This window comes from Pogonomyrmex barbatus, unplaced genomic scaffold, assembly GCF_055798465.1.
Source record: "Pogonomyrmex barbatus isolate J1 unplaced genomic scaffold, ASM5579846v1 scaffold8, whole genome shotgun sequence".
NCBI classification, from domain to species: domain Eukaryota; kingdom Metazoa; phylum Arthropoda; class Insecta; order Hymenoptera; family Formicidae; genus Pogonomyrmex; species Pogonomyrmex barbatus.
In genome coordinates this window covers 731,482-747,375 of record NW_028297182.1, presented here as the reverse complement: position 1 = coordinate 747,375, position 15,894 = coordinate 731,482, and the positions used below count along the sequence as shown (strand labels likewise).

The window sequence follows — 15,894 nt, the reverse complement described above, 5'->3', positions numbered from 1 at the left end:
AGAGAGTATCATGTATCACGCACGAACGTTCTGCTTTTTGATTGGTTATTATGTTACAACCTAGCGACTCGCGACAAGCTGTTGTCAAACAAACATCATGATACACGACTCTGCGGTTTTAAGATTGCGATCTAATTGAATGACATTATGATCATATTATTTTTAACGTTAAAATAGATTGCATCACACATCAAAATTGTGGAATAGTGAAATTTGAATGATTACTTTTATTTTGGTATTGAAAACGAGCATCGAATGTCAGCATGAAGAGACATTTTGCTAAGTTTGTTCGTGTTGTCTGGCAACTTTTGTTTAGATTTCTAATTCTTTTTTCTCCAATACATACGCATATTATACATTCGATTCAAATGCAGAACGTACAGAAAGGCTACGGTCCATTTAGCGCCACAATATTTCAAAGCATTTGATCAACCAATCAGAACAAAGAATTTTATGAATTGAGCAATCAAAAAATATTTCGCATTTGTAGCACTAAATGTAGTAAACTGCACTCAAAATATTATGGAAGCATCCCGTTTGATCACATTGTAATTGAATACAGCGACCGATGCCTGAAAATTTTCCACTGAATCAACCAATCAAAAAAATTTTATTTTAAATAATCAATTGGCAACGTGGACAATTGAATGCTATCCAATATTATAAGGATATATGTAACACGAACAAACCCAATTTGATAGCTACGAACAAACAAATCTTTGTGAATTTTCAGTTTTTTCTTTAAGTCTGTTCTTTTTGGCTGAACTGATTGCACTAGTTTACGGTTTATTTTCCTTTTTTTTACACTGGAAGAAGAAAGATATACTCTGAACTAGTGCAGCCAGTTTAGGTAAAAAGAATAGATTTTTTTATTTCCGAATCGAGCCAAAATGGCCGTGAGAGTCGTATGAATATAAAAAAGAGCCTTTTGCTTGATCTTTGAGAGGGCAAAATTATATGATATATTTCTTGGATCCACTTGGACCAGTCGAGTCGAACGTTCCTCTGAATCTCGAGAAGTGATCGCGAACCTGTATTGTGAGTCAGAATGACCGAAGAAGTACTACAATCCGAAGGTGCTACGCAAAACGACAGCTGTTCTGTACAAAACGACACGCAACCTAATTCCTCGGATGTCGGAAAAGTCAAAGATAACAAAAAAGAAAAATGTCGTCCAATGACAAAGGTTCGTCCGGACTGATCTTTATTATAGACATGTGTTTCTCTGTCGCGATAGACATACTTTATTAACTTTCCCATCGTTTTCTCATAGTAATGTAAACATGGCATAGGTTATGTTAGATAAATATAAAGGAATAGAACCGGCTGGATTTTATCAACTTAGAAAATGAAATTTTGTGACTACACAAAATGACTTGAACAAATATATGCTTTATACATGTTCAATGATCTTTTATAAAAGGAGGATCATCCTGGCATTACATGGTAAACTATATATCGTTGGAAATATAGTTGGAAGTATAGTATGGAATGTAATCTAGTAGAGTGAGAATATTAAAAATCTGAACTCAATATTTTTGGTATAAGTATCACTTCCGGCTCTTCAAAATTCACTACTGAAAATGCCCATATGTGTCTATATGCATTCATAGGTGCATGGAAAACATATATTGATATATTTACATGTTCTGAATATGATATAATTATCAGCGCATTCATCTCCAACAGAAACCGAATCGTTGACTTTTGTAAACATTAATAACTTTCAATGGAGTCATAGCTCTGTGGTGACAGTGGGCAAGGAATCAATGATTCGACTAAAACTCTCTAGTTTATTATGTAATGCCAGAAGTAAAACTTTAATGGAAAGTGAACATTCTTTAACTTTATTAAAGTTAAAAAATCTGATAAAATATATAAGATAATATAAAGTATTATTGATTGGAATTAGGTGGTGATCAGAAGGCTGCCTCCAACAATGACTCAGGATCAATTCTTAGAACAAGTTTCTCCACTGCCGGAACATGATTATATGTACTTCGCAAAGGCTGACATGTCCCTTGGCCAATTTGCTTTCTCTCGCGCTTATATCAATTTTGTGGAGCAACAAGATATTTTTATGTTTCGAGAGAAGTTTGACAATTATGTCTTCGTAGATTCCAAAGGAGTAGAATATCCCGCAGTAGTGGAATTTGCACCATTTCAGAGATTGCCAAAGAAACGTGTGGGCAAGAAGAAGGATCTCAAATGTGGCACCATTGAGAGTGATCCATATTACATAAATTTTTTAGAAAATTTAAAGAATCAGGAGTTGGATTCGAGTGTAGCCCAATCAAAAACCGAGTATTCTTATCAACCACCAGATAGTGAGTGCTTTATACATATTTTTATCTAAATTTTTAAGATGTAGTAATATTTAGAATATCTATTCTCTGGAATAACTTTGAATTCTTAGGGAACTCTGATTATAGTGTTTATAAACATATAAATTGACATATACTGCTTATAAAGATATAAATTATTTTAAAATTAAAATTATTGTATTGTATAGATACATTGAAGAAAGTAACAACAACTCCATTGCTTGAATATTTGAAACTTCGTAAGCAAGAGAAACAACGTCTCAGGGATGAAAAACGTGAAGAAAGGCGACGGAGGGATATGGAAAGACGAAGGACTAAAGATGATCCTGTTATCTCTAAGGTAAAATAATTGAATTAATATGTCAATTAGCAACAAATGCAGTACAATGGAATACACGGGATAATAACTGTTTTTCGCTTATCCGATTTAGTTGAGAGACAGTTTCGTACTGTGTATTTCGTTCTTTACTGTATTTGCTGATACCGAATGTTTTCATCTGCAGCATATATATACCGCGGAAGATGAACAATCATCCAACTTTCGTACATCTCACTCCACAAATATCAAACTTGAAGACACGTTTTTTCAATACTTTGTCGAAAACGCGAGTACATATAAATATGGCGATGAGATTTTCCTCAATAGGTTTCTATACAAACGAGCGCAAGGGAAATTGTATAAGAAACATCAACGGTTTCATGAGCATATTACAAAGACAAAACAGATTAGAAGTATGTTCGATATCAAGAAACAATATTTAACTGGCAGTAATCAAGTTAACTGCAAAACTTATTTTTGTTTCCATAAAGGCAACCATGTAAGAAGAAGTTCTTTATTAGCAAAAGAAAAGTTCAAAAGAAATTCATATTTTTCTAAAATTTTTAATATATTGAATATGTATATGATTATTTTCATTTATACTAGTAGCCGCGAATTTCTCCTTCATTTTGACCTGCAAAAAAGTTGTGGTGCAGTATTGACATCGAATGAATTGCATGTTACTCCAAAGTGGCATGTGAAAAAAATGGATTCAGGATTTAACTTTGCGAATCGTGCTGCTGTATTATGTGATATGCAGAGAAGTCGATGCTGACGTTTGATGAATGTTGATAGTTCTCGAGAAAAGAGCGTTTATCACATATTTACAATTAATTTTATATTTACAATTTTCTTAAAACTTTATAATTTCACATATACGTGTATAGCATGTCGTCACTTTGTAATTCTTTTAATCTGTACTCAATTTTTGAAAAGTATATGTTTCTAAGAAAAGACTAATTATTTTATTATTATGCTGTATATTTCATTATCTAATGCATTTGCAAACATTTTAATAAAGAAGTATGTCGTAGCAAAAAATTACAAAATAATAAAAGACAGTAGATATATAATGAAATAATTGGAAATAATAAAATAGATATCTACATATATAAGTATATATATATAACTTGTGACTTTTTACAGGTTTTAAGGAATCCGGATTTAGATAAAGATTCAGGAAAAGATGATAAGGAGAATAAGGAAGAAAGAGATAAGCTCTCGCCGAAAGAGATGAAAAATAGAAACAAAAGAGATGAAAAAATAAGAGAGAAATCAATGCGAGATCGAGAAATTAAGCCTGTCATTAAGGGGTACAGAGAACGAGTTGATGATAGAAATAAGGAAAGAGAGATCAAGCCGCGACGATACGATGAAAAAAAACCTTATGGGAGACACGAAAGAGATGTGAGAGAGGAGAGAAGAATCGATCTCAGAGATGACAGGAGGTACGAGATGAAGGAAGAATTTAAAGAATCCAGAGATCGAAAGATGGAGGAGAGACGTGGAAAAAGTTACGAAAAAATGAGACAAGAGAAAAAAAAATTAGCAGAAACAAAAAAGCAGATTGCTGAGGCCAATGAAGAAGATATGAATTCAAAGAAAATAAAAGAGGAACATGATATTACACAAGAGATGGAAAATGAAAATGACAAGGAACTTGTGTATAATGGAGATGATATTAAAGATAATGAATGTGAGCAACATAATACTCTCGAGGATAGGCTAATAGATGCGATACAAAATAACCGGGATAGTATAGAAGAAGGAAATGCAATCAATGCAGGTGAAAAAGATTTATTCGTAAAAGAGATTTTATTTCTTCTCTTATTTTTTAATGTCATTGAATTTAACATCTTCAAAAACTTAATAAAATCTACTTTTTCTTTTTTCTTTTTCTTTTTACAATTTTAATGAATAATACATAAACTTTAATTTTATGATGAGAATAACTTATTTAATTAGATACTTAATCGAATTGATTGTTGCAAAATTATGTTTTAAAGAAATCGCAAACGCATGCATTTGAAATATCGTGTCTTTCAATTTTGTGAATTTGTTAAACAATGTATTAAATAAACAAGAGAGAATATTTATGGACTAATATTTCTGTGACATAACATATGTAACAAATATATTAACATAGATGTCAATGATGAGGATGATTCTGAGGATAAAGAATCAAAAATTGTAAAAAGACGTAATTCTCTCGAAAGTTGCGGCGAAGGTGGTGCAGGTGATGGCAATTGCTTACGACGTCACAAATCATTAGATGGAGGAGGACAAAGTAACTTCCAAAAAAATGATAACGAGGAGAAGGAGAAAAACAAGAAAGATCCACGATTAGAACGTAGAATACGGAATAAGGCAAGAGTTTCTTTGATAGCAGTTTAAATCAAGCCTTGACTTTCAATGTAATCTGATAAATTATTTCTATGTATTTTTATAATATATAAAAATACAAACTATATAAAATACAAATATATATATATATATATATATATATATATATATATATTTGTATTTTTATCAACTTTATGATATCTTTATGATATATTCATAAAAATACATTTTTTATTTATATACTCTGACTTTCAATACTTGTTTATACACTGCATATATTTTCGTTTTATTAATACATTTATTTTGTTGAGTAATAAAATATTTTTTAATTATTCAATTGATTATAGGATCGTCCAGCGATGGAGATTTATAGACCTGGCATGGGCAAGTTTAGCAAGCAACGATTAGAACGTGAGAAATCAAACGATGAACGATCGTCCTTATCTCAGAGTCCTACGCCGAATTGTAGTGTCTCCTGCACTACCAGCAAATCTGGAAAAGTCAGTGCAACAGAAGTACGCTCGATGACATTCAAACGCAGTGTCACTCGTGATGTAGCGTAATGGATTCTCATTACCAATTCTTACTTTATTACATACTCTATCGACAGATTGGCTGTTGATGCATCAATTTCTACACGCAGATTTAATAGCCATACATAATTTTCCTCATTGTATAAAGTATGTTATTGCCTCTGTCACGTTCTAAAATAATCCTATACATGTGTGTAAGACAAACATTTCACACACATTGTATATTTCATGATTTTTTTTGCTCTTTTTTTAACGTAATTTTATTATTGTAATATCATTGAAGAAATAATAAATATAATATATATATATATACTTTTTGTTATAATGTATTTAAATAAATTGTGAGAATGTTAACATAGAAAATCAACGATCTTATGGGAATTGCGTGACCGTGCATGATTGTTAGAATTTTGAACAATTAACTCATTATTTTAGTTTATTATTCCGATATTTTTTAGACATATATATATATATATATATATATATATATATATCACATTTACAATTTATTTATATTTAATTTTATTTAAAGCTGCATTTACTATACTTGATTATTTATGAAGATGATAACTAGAAAAAAAAATTTTAATTTTTAATTATAATTTTATGGCAGTTTACATGATATAGCAATATACATATTTATTTATGAGATTTGTATCATAAATAATTTATTCAATTATCTATGTTGATGATCATAAATTTATAGTCAATTATCAATACATAGTATCAACATTCTTACATAATTATATTCAAATATGCATATAATATGATCTATATAATAAAACTAGTTCTAAATATTTAAAACTAAAAATAAAATTTTTAATATTAAATTTTTTTCTCATTATATGTTTACATAAAATTATGTGAATACATATAATTGAAATTAAGGAGTTACTATTATTAAAAAAAATCATTTAAATTCTACCGCGAGATATCGCCATATTGGTTTTAATTCTTCCCGGCTCTACCAGAGTGTACTGTTTTAATGGCTACGTTCAGCAGAGAAAGCAGATCAGTGAGAGTTCAGTGATTCTTTATTATGATTGGTTTCTACTCTTACTTCAATGAAGTTCTAATGGCAAAGACCAATCATATTGAAAAATCACTGAGCGCTCACTGATCTGCTTTCTCTGCTGAACGCAGCCAATGGTCTCTCAAATAATATCGAAAGCTGGTCTGCCTTGCACCTGTGTATTTTGATTTCTTATTGGATCATAATCAATTAAAAAAAGAAGAAGATAAATAATAAAAATATTTTATTCAATTTTATTGATGCAGTAACATAACTGACTTATGGAAAATTGTATAGTAAATGGAAACATCAATAATGATTTACTTTCACAATCCTATTCCCAAAGTATCGAAAGGTAAATTAATATATACATATATAATGTATATTTTTTTATAAATTTGTTTTCAATAGATATTATTGACTCGTAAATAGGATTACGGGGACCAAAGACGACATCTTTGATTTTCAAATACCAAAAGAACTTTTGGAAGTTAGGAAAAAAACTTGGAGCAATCTGTTTAATAAATATTCCAAGGAGGTATCTTGCTATGCTTTTATTAAATCACATTGGAGAATCTTTGTCGTCCTACAATATCTTATTTAAAATATTCATGTTTTATAGATAGCTGATGATATAGAATTAAATGTTGATACTTTGGAACCTCAAGAAGAAGAGGAAGAAAAACAGGGAACAGGAGAAGAAAAAGAAATTAGCGAGGAAGAATATAGCTGTGGACGACGAATACACCGGACACCTATGCGTATACCTGCAACTTTAGTACAGTATTGGATAAATACTGGTAATCCACCATATAAGATGCTTCTAAATGAGAGTAAAGTATCTGAATCAGGTTCATCTCTAAGTGAAAAAGAAACTACATTGTTAGCATCTTTGGTTCCAAATGCAACAAATATGAGAAATGTAACCAATGAGCAAAAACATAGAAATGATTCATCTTGCAGTTCTGTAGATACTGCAGCTTATATTCGATCAAATACGTATATTACGAAGAAAGCTGATACTATGGCTATTATAGAAGGTGCAAAATGTATTCAGTCTAAATCTTTAAAAAAGACTGTTTCAGTCATCAAAGGTGCAGACGTTACATCCAATAATAAGATTAAACATATAGGAACCGCAAGAATTGATCGTAAGATACAAAACAATGACAATAATGTTAATGCTAGTATTTTAAATATTGAGTTACATAGTCCAGCATCAATGGAATGCATGACAGAAATATATGATCAAGCGGATACTAGCGCACTAATGTCTGCTGATACAGTACAATTTGATATGCGTTCGCAGAATTTATCTCATGAGGAGACAAATAAAATAGATGAGTTAAATGTCAATCAAAGGAGCTTAAATATACACACTATAGACAATATTGCACCCACTTTTCAAGAATTTGATAAAGCATCAAAACGATTGATTGGGAATAATAAAAATAATGACGATGCAAATCAAGATCAGAGGTTGGAAAAGAATACTTTACATGAGAAACAGATGAAATATCAAAGTAATATCACTCGAAAAATTATTGCGAAGGATACGAGCCTGGCAGCTTTCCGTTGTAAAAAATTGTATACAGGCAGGGATTCACCTGTGGATTTAATACTAACCGAAATACACGATACAAACAGATTATCTAGAGCAAAACAAAGTTTACATCCTGCTTTAGATTCCGATAGTATGATTAACAAAGAAACATTTGTATTACATAAAAATAAAGATAAACTTTCTAATAGAAACAATATTGGATCTAAGAATGTCAAAAGGAAAAGGGAAAAAGAACGTGCTTCCATTTTTAATAAAATTAGTACAGATAAACATACAAATAATGGCAAGATTCAAGATTTCAATATTGACAACTCTTACAAGAGCTTATCAGACTCTCAGCATGATTCACATCATAGACAGTACGACATTTCATTTCAGAATGATAGTAATATTTTTGTACAAAATGTAAAATGTAAACCAAATTTTACATCCATTAATCTACAACCAGTTGTACTTTTAGAGCGGATTAAGCCTTCCTATAAAGAGTATGAATTTAAATCTGACGAAAATATCCATATTACGGATAAAACAAGTATATATGATGATAAACGTCTAAACAAATGTAGAAAACTATATTATAAATTCGAAAATCTGAAATTAGAAACGATAGATGACGAGAGTACCACATTGATTTGTCAACGTAACGTGGCTGAATTGCGACATGTCTCTTCGTGTTTGAGTGATTGTTCTTTTGATCTAAAATTGAATGTTGAAGATGATTCTGTTTTGAATGCGAGAAAGAAAGATGGCAAAATATCAAAAATAAATTTAAAAGATTCCGAAATGAGTCAAAATAGAAAGTCATGTATAGAAGAATTTCCACGTACACAATTATTAAATAAACATATTAACTCAACGATAGAATCACAAGTTTTGAATAAAAATAAGATTATCGAGCAAAATGTGCTATTAAATAAATCTAAAACATATTCTCCTTTGTACGGGAGAAATAATACAGATAACGTGAAATTGCGAGAGATTAAAATAATGTTGGAACGATTGCCGTTATTAGTAAAACAATGTGCGAATTCAGAGGCGAAAATACAAGATTTAAATAAAAATGACATTATTTGGCAAAAAGAGATATCAAATAAAACGTATTCTAATTCATATGTAACCAATAAGAAAGATAATATAAAACTTCGAGAAATTAGGATTGTATTGGAACGATTACCTGCCAATGTATATCTTAAAGAAGACAGCAACGTTAGAAATATCAATATTTTCCACAATAAAAAGAAGATATCGCAAAATATAAATCTGTCAACTAATTGTAAACGGGAACTTCGAATAAAAAAGTTTTCCAAAATTGATGCGACTTGTGAAATTGGAACACCTGTTAGAACAACTGATCATGAAGTTGATAATTATTCGTCGAAGATGAATACTAAATCTAAAGAAAATAATGTTAAAATATGCAGTACACTTGATACTATTCTAAATAGAAATGAAAGTTTTGATAAAGTAGAGTCAGATTTTGCATTTCGACATAAAACATTTCAACACAAAGATAATGGTAAAATAAGTCAAGATGATCATAGTAAATGTAGAATTTTAACTTTTACATCATCAGACGAAGATGATTTTGTCGAATCATTACATCCTAAAAAAAGATTAAAAGTAAAGTCAACAAATGATAAAATGTTAGAAACAAATATTGCTGGAAAAAGTTACAGTTTATATAATCAAACCAATTCGGTTACTAGTAATAAAAACAAACATCGTTGTAGTGAAAACTTAAATAGAGTAATCCATTCATCGGAAAAGACTGTACGGAAAAATATTGGATTAATAAATGAAGAAAAAAAACACGGTGAAATTTTCGAGATAAAATCTTTTGATAGTATGCAGCCGACAACTGCCTCCATACAGATGTGTAAAAATGAAAGATTTATATTCTCAAGTGCGAATGGTAATAGTATTTCTGATAATTCAAGTGAATGTAGGAGAAAAACTTCGTTCTTTGATCATGATACAAGCAATAATGGTACAATAAGATGTTCAAATAGAATGATAAAGAAAAATGAAAAAGAGCAGATTAAAGATAAAATCCATGTTACATTCTTCCAAACAAAAACATTTTACACGAACTCTTCAGATTCTGAAGAAAGTAATAGTTATACTTCGTCTGTAAGTTGTAAAATGTTAAAAAATTTTACCACAAGTAATAAATTGCAGTATCGCAATTGTGCTAATTCAGAAGAAATCTTGGATAATTCTATTGTAAAAAAGTATAGTAAAGGATATTTAGATTCATTGAATTCTTCTCTTGAAAAGTATGACCGGATGCATAATGAAAGACTTAATTCGAAATCAATCGAGAAAAAAGTTAAGGTAAATAAACGAATAGCTAATAATAAGGAGTCTGATAATGATATTAATTTGAAAATCGATAATACAAGAAAAGACACATCTTCCTCTTTTCTTACAAACGATGTGCAAGATGCATCTGTGCAAGAAAAGATATTTCTTAATACTAATCTTGAGAGAACTAATTTTGATCGTTTATCGAAAAATACGAAAATTTCTCACGAATTAAAAAATTTAGGTGCCATTCAGCAGGACGATGTCACATCTACGGTAAAATTGTTAATGTTTCAAACGAAAAGTTATTACGATTCTTCCGACTCGAGCGAAATTTTGTAGCGCTTTTAAAATAAGTTATGTAATAAAGTTCGTATGTTTACATAAAATATATGAAGAATGTATAAATGTATAAATGTATAAGAGAAATGCGATACTTTATGATGTAATTAAATATACAGTGTGTACAAAACTAGTCAATCTACATATGTGTTAATAAGACGAACGTCGTATCATTTAAAAAAGAAAAATAGAAAGAAAAATAGAATAACGTTAATTCTTCTTTCTTTCTCCCATTTCTTTCTTTCAAGTCACAATTGCATATTAACGAGTAGATTGAAAATTAAAGTTAAAGAAAATTAATTAAAGATAATTAATTTTTCAAAAGGAATTATATTTTCTGTAATTATATCTTACTTATTAATAAATAATTGTTTCGTTTTCTTTCAAATTAATTTTTCTCAAAAACTTACAGATTAATTATGCGATGATATATGAATGTAGTACGTATTAATTAAAAAGAATCGTATTATAAAATTAACACATTCTCTGCTATAGAGAAGACTAAAGTATTCAAGTTTCTTTTAGATCCGTGAAAGCGAGAGAAATGAAATGTATCCGCCAGAATATAAACATATGTACATTGGTTAAGGTCGAGCCATTTATTGTGATAAAAACAGTGAAATGTATTAAATATTATACAATTGTAGGCATTCTGTACACGTGAATTTAAATTTATAAAAAAATTAATTAAATTTATAAATTTATATAAAAGAACGAAATATGTTGAAAGAATTCGATATCTGCAATATGATTTGTGCTTAAAATATTATCAAGATACATAATTTATATTTCAATATAAACATGTCGCATATCTAAATTATAATATAAGAATCGATTTAGAAATTGGTAAAAGATTCAAGCCCGGTTGTCACCCCACGTATTTGCGAGACCTAAAATCTCGCAATTTCTGAGGAAACTTCAAAATCTCTGGACTCAAAACTCACATAAGACTCAGATTCTATCGAAAGAAAGGAATATATGAAATTAATTAAGAGGAAAATATATGTATAAGCAGTGCTGTACAGTGCTTAATTTAAAACTTAAAAACAATGTAAGAAAGATCTTTGTACAACTTAATCAAATAGACTTTATAGACTGGAATAAGGATAGATTTTATAGGATAGACTCTGTAAGATATTTTAAATATTACAATTTTTCAATTTAAATTTTGTATAATTTCATTTGTTTGTTGTATAAATTTTATATAAAATAGAAAAATTCTTTTGCGTGCGAGAAAAATGATCGAAAGTTAGATTAGGAAAAATTTTTATAAATTGCAAATACAATCTATTGTTTTATTTAAATGCAATTTATTGTTATTTATTGTTTTTCATGTAATGTTAATCGCATAATATTCTAAACATAAAAGTTGTTATAATTCTTTAATAAACTTCTGTATGTATATATAATAATATTAGATGTACATATAATCCATCGGTTATGTCATATTCACGATATTGTAATATATTAACATACATTGCAAATTTCAGCTTTGTTTTTGCTTTAATTATATGTTGATTTAATTATTATCAAATAATAAGTGCCTATATGAATTGACTACATCAGAAAAATAAAAAATTTTTGATAAAAATGATAAAATTTTTTTTGTGCAAAATATATTACGATGAAAATATTTTTCGATAATATTTACAATCTCGATGGAACAGATGTGTAAAATATATTAAAGGCTCTCTTTTTGCTTCGATAATCAATAAATAACTGTATATCTAGAAAAAACTATGTATCTTTAATTAAGAATAAAATTACATTCTAAATGTATGTCATAACATTATGGATTAAATAGTTAACGATTGAGACAAATGGATTTTGTATTGTTGTGAAGAAAAGTTTTATTTTCCGCGTACCTTGATTAGAAGATATTATTTTTACAAAATAAATTTTTATCTCTTATCTAAATTTAGAAAGAATCTAGAAAAGAATTTAGAAAGAATTTGACGTAAGATGTGTTGAAACATAAAATTTATACACTGCGCGCGCGCGCGTGTGTGTGTGTGTATGTGTGTGTTTTGGCCATTGAAAATTTGATGTTTATTAATTAATCGAACGGCTAATAATAGGCATTAATGATATATGACTTTATCTCGTTGCTATGCCAAATACATGCTGTCTGGAGAGAGTTAAGTAAAGCGGATGCGAAACATATCCGTCCAGGTCTAAGAATGTCCATGATATTTTCTTGAAACCAGCATTTTTTATATCTGTAACGCAGTTAATATCCAAGCGACAATCTCCAAATAAAGAGGGCCATATGCCAGTTTGCGTCAACACTATTTGTAACCATCGTACGAAAGTGCTTTCCTTCTCTGGGACATGTTCCACAAAAATATATTTTCCACCCTAAAAAATTGTAACAAAAATGGAAAAATGCATATACATTATTTTATTATCTATTTATTTACATCGTTTTATTATCTATTTTATTTATATTTTATAAGTCTTGAGACCACAGGGAAAAAAAGCAATTATGCAAAAGTATTTAATAATTGGTTTAATCCGTAGAAAGTTGATATATTGTTTTATTTCGTGTACAAATTTCTAAAATTGTAATAAAAAATTGTAATAATTGGCGCGGAACGTCTCGTTATCTTTAATATTGTTCAAGTTATCAATTTAATTAACACATTAATTTAATTTGAATGAATTTGATATCGGTATATTTGATGTTAATGAGCATGATAATCTATATTATAGATATTTTATAGAAAAAACATTTAATGATTCGTATTCCATACTCCGTGTAACAAACCGTGCAACAAATATTAATTTTAATGTCGTTACTTTGATGTCAATTAACATAAAATTGCTACTTGGAACGTAATTTTAATTGCGCTCCCGCACATAGAAATAGTGTAATGTTGCCGTTACGACAAAATACAAAAGAAATTTAGTATAATTCTATATCCGTACATTTTGTTCGCAAAGAATTTTGCAATATTCTTTCTTCCCTCTGAAAATAATTGCAGTTAATCGAAAGGTTATCTTATTTGACATTTTAATTACATCATTTGGAATAGGTTATACGAAATATAATTTTGATGTAAATTATAGCAACTTCAAGTTTTACGTTTAGAAATTCAAGGTCGATCTTACCGGAGTTAACACTCGTCGAATTTCCTGAAGGGTAGATTGTACTGATTTCACAGAACACAATGATCTAGTTGTTACAACCACGTCCACGCATCCCGTCAATACTTTTTTCATGGAGCTTCCGTCACCTATTATTAGCCGTTCGATAATTATATGAGAAAATTGCCACGAACGATTTCCTTTGACTAGATATTCGCCTAATTTGGTATTCCAATCGACACCGATGAGGTGAGTACCTTCCGGATAAAATTGAATGTTTTCGCCTATGAAGAATATCACAAATCAGCATTTTTCAGGTAATATAATGTTAATGTTAATTCGCGCACACACACACACACACACACACACACACACACACACACACACACACACACACACACACACACACACTCACCATAAACACCCCACAAAAACCCTCCCCCCCCACACACACACACACACATATTATATGCTTCAAGTGTAAAGTTAGGAAAAGGATATTTATAAGATGCGACAAGGCACGTAAGATGCCTTGAGTGAAAAAGTGGAATAATATAAAATAGATGAAAATGTGCGGTTTGTCAATCGTTCTTCTATGGGTAATGAGGATGTCGCGAGTATACTCGCTAAACTATAAAGTTATAAAGGGATAACGCGTGCGCGCGCAAATCAGTTTCACACCCGTTTTAACACCAATTTCGAGGATGCGAATGGAGCCCATAGAGCGCAACACTTGATCGTTGGAAACGATATATCGCAATGCTTTGAAGAGATGCTCCTTGTACGGACTGCTCAGTTCGGCGCATTCCATCTCGAATCCCAGAAGATAAGATTTGTAGGTATCCTTCCGCACTGTTGACCATTTTTGAATTATCCAGATGGCGATGCACAAGATGATTAACGCGATTATTCCATAACTTGCAAGGACATCACGTACCCATAAATCGTTATTGCTCATTTTATCTGAATAGGTGAAAATTTTAATTAATTAAAACAATAATAACAATAGAGAACGCGAGTAGCTATTAATATTCCACTCTTTCAAATATATATACGACATATACGACAAATAATTTTCGCAAGAGTATGCCTGCCAGTACGAGCAAAAATACAACTTTCTTTCTTTTTTCTATATTTACTATTGATTCATCTTTTTCTCACAAAAATAAATAACGACTGTCTATGTCTTATTACAGTTAACTTTATTATTTGTAATATGATCGATATACGTAATAAAGTAGTTTTCAAATTTATTTAAGTTAATTACAAAAATTACACACATATTAATATATGTATCCAAATAAAACGTCATAAGTTTAAGGATTTTTGTAATTTTATATTTTGAGTACTTGGTTTTTATGTTTGGTATTTACGTTATATATAATTTTTTTTTTTTAATTAATGTGTATAACGATTGCAAGGCATCCTGCTTATGATTACTTTAATACCTTGTATAGTAACTAGTATCTTGTAGACTTCTCCTTATGTAAAAGCGTTATTATTCTGACTGTTCACTTAATATTGAGCGGTGCAAATATATGTCACCGTATCTCATTCAGAGCTGGATCTACGTTTTCGAGAGCCTTACAATTAATATTTCTCGAATCTTACGTTTAATGAAAATATAATTTACAAATATATAAACAATATATAAACAATGTTCGTTCATTCATATTATTAATAAAACCAACATAGAAGAAAGCATTATTTTATGCTTCTACGAATATATAAACATAAAAAACATTAAGCATAATTTTAATTTTAAAATCTATATCGTTTAACATTTATTATCGTTCAACTATAATTTATATAATTGATATAAATTTTAAAGTAGAAAAATATATTTAAAATATTGGTTAATAATTCGATATATTTACGTGTCAAAAGTCTTTTAGTACATGCACGTCATAATGTAGTACTGGAGCTTAAATTCTGAATTATCGGTAAATCCGTCACTGTTTACGATAAGATAAGGATTGAAATTTTGTTTTTTTTTTCTCGATATATGAGTCGATATGAGTTTCATTTATGTTTATATGCAACAACAGTAAATAATTTTTTTATAA

General features: G+C 29.5%; 3 protein-coding genes across 4 annotated transcripts; 2 read left to right on the top strand and 1 right to left on the bottom strand.

Annotated features, from left to right (window-relative positions):
- The first annotated feature begins 723 nt into the window (after nucleotides 1-723).
- Nucleotides 724-5,829, top strand: Upf3 (UPF3 regulator of nonsense mediated mRNA decay). Its single transcript, XM_089083674.1, has 7 exons — nucleotides 724-850; nucleotides 989-1,186; nucleotides 1,913-2,327; nucleotides 2,513-2,664; nucleotides 3,790-4,429; nucleotides 4,790-5,010; nucleotides 5,334-5,829. The coding sequence occupies exons 2-7, from the start codon at nucleotides 1,049-1,051 to the stop codon at nucleotides 5,547-5,549; spliced, it is 1,782 nt and encodes a 593-aa protein (XP_088939800.1). The 5' UTR covers nucleotides 724-850; nucleotides 989-1,048; the 3' UTR covers nucleotides 5,550-5,829.
- Nucleotides 5,830-6,321: 492 nt separating this feature from the next.
- Nucleotides 6,322-13,210, top strand: LOC105422947 (uncharacterized). Of its 2 annotated transcripts, none has more exons than XM_011632532.3 (3): nucleotides 6,322-6,886; nucleotides 6,964-7,069; nucleotides 7,154-13,210. In XM_011632532.3, exons 1-3 carry the CDS (start codon nucleotides 6,813-6,815, stop codon nucleotides 10,739-10,741), a joined length of 3,768 nt encoding a protein of 1,255 aa, XP_011630834.2. In that variant the 5' UTR covers nucleotides 6,322-6,812; the 3' UTR covers nucleotides 10,742-13,210. The 2 variants fall into 2 exon arrangements, with proteins under 2 accessions (XP_011630834.2, XP_088939793.1); XM_089083667.1 differs by having other exon boundaries at nucleotides 6,943-7,069.
- On the bottom strand, nucleotides 12,032-15,408 carry LOC105422948 (thiol S-methyltransferase TMT1A-like). Its single transcript, XM_011632533.3, has 4 exons — nucleotides 15,277-15,408; nucleotides 14,510-14,791; nucleotides 13,853-14,112; nucleotides 12,032-13,099 (listed from the first exon to the last, which is right to left on the bottom strand). Exons 2-4 carry the CDS (start codon nucleotides 14,784-14,786, stop codon nucleotides 12,839-12,841), a joined length of 798 nt encoding a protein of 265 aa, XP_011630835.1. The 5' UTR covers nucleotides 14,787-14,791; nucleotides 15,277-15,408; the 3' UTR covers nucleotides 12,032-12,838.
- Nucleotides 15,409-15,894: the final 486 nt, after the last annotated feature.

Bases quoted from the DNA above. Each gene is read 5' to 3' on its own strand.
- Upf3 (XM_089083674.1), top strand. From the start codon at position 1,049: ATGACCGAAGAAGTACTACAATCCGAAGGTGCTACGCAAAACGACAGC. The intron at 2,328-2,512 runs GTGAGTGCTTTA...TGTATTGTATAG, and splicing joins TTCTTATCAACCACCAGATA to ATACATTGAAGAAAGTAACA. The intron at 2,665-3,789 runs GTAAAATAATTG...GACTTTTTACAG, and splicing joins ATGATCCTGTTATCTCTAAG to GTTTTAAGGAATCCGGATTT.
- LOC105422947 (XM_011632532.3), top strand. From the start codon at position 6,813: ATGGAAAATTGTATAGTAAATGGAAACATCAATAATGATTTACTTTCA. The intron at 6,887-6,963 runs GTAAATTAATAT...ACTCGTAAATAG, and splicing joins TATTCCCAAAGTATCGAAAG to GATTACGGGGACCAAAGACG. The intron at 7,070-7,153 runs GTATCTTGCTAT...CATGTTTTATAG, and splicing joins TTAATAAATATTCCAAGGAG to ATAGCTGATGATATAGAATT.
- LOC105422948 (XM_011632533.3), bottom strand. From the start codon at position 14,786: ATGAGCAATAACGATTTATGGGTACGTGATGTCCTTGCAAGTTATGGA. The intron at 14,113-14,509 runs GTGTGAAACTGA...TATTCTTCATAG, and splicing joins CGAAATTGGTGTTAAAACGG to GCGAAAACATTCAATTTTAT. The intron at 13,100-13,852 runs GTAAGATCGACC...ACAATTTTTTAG, and splicing joins TTCGACGAGTGTTAACTCCG to GGTGGAAAATATATTTTTGT.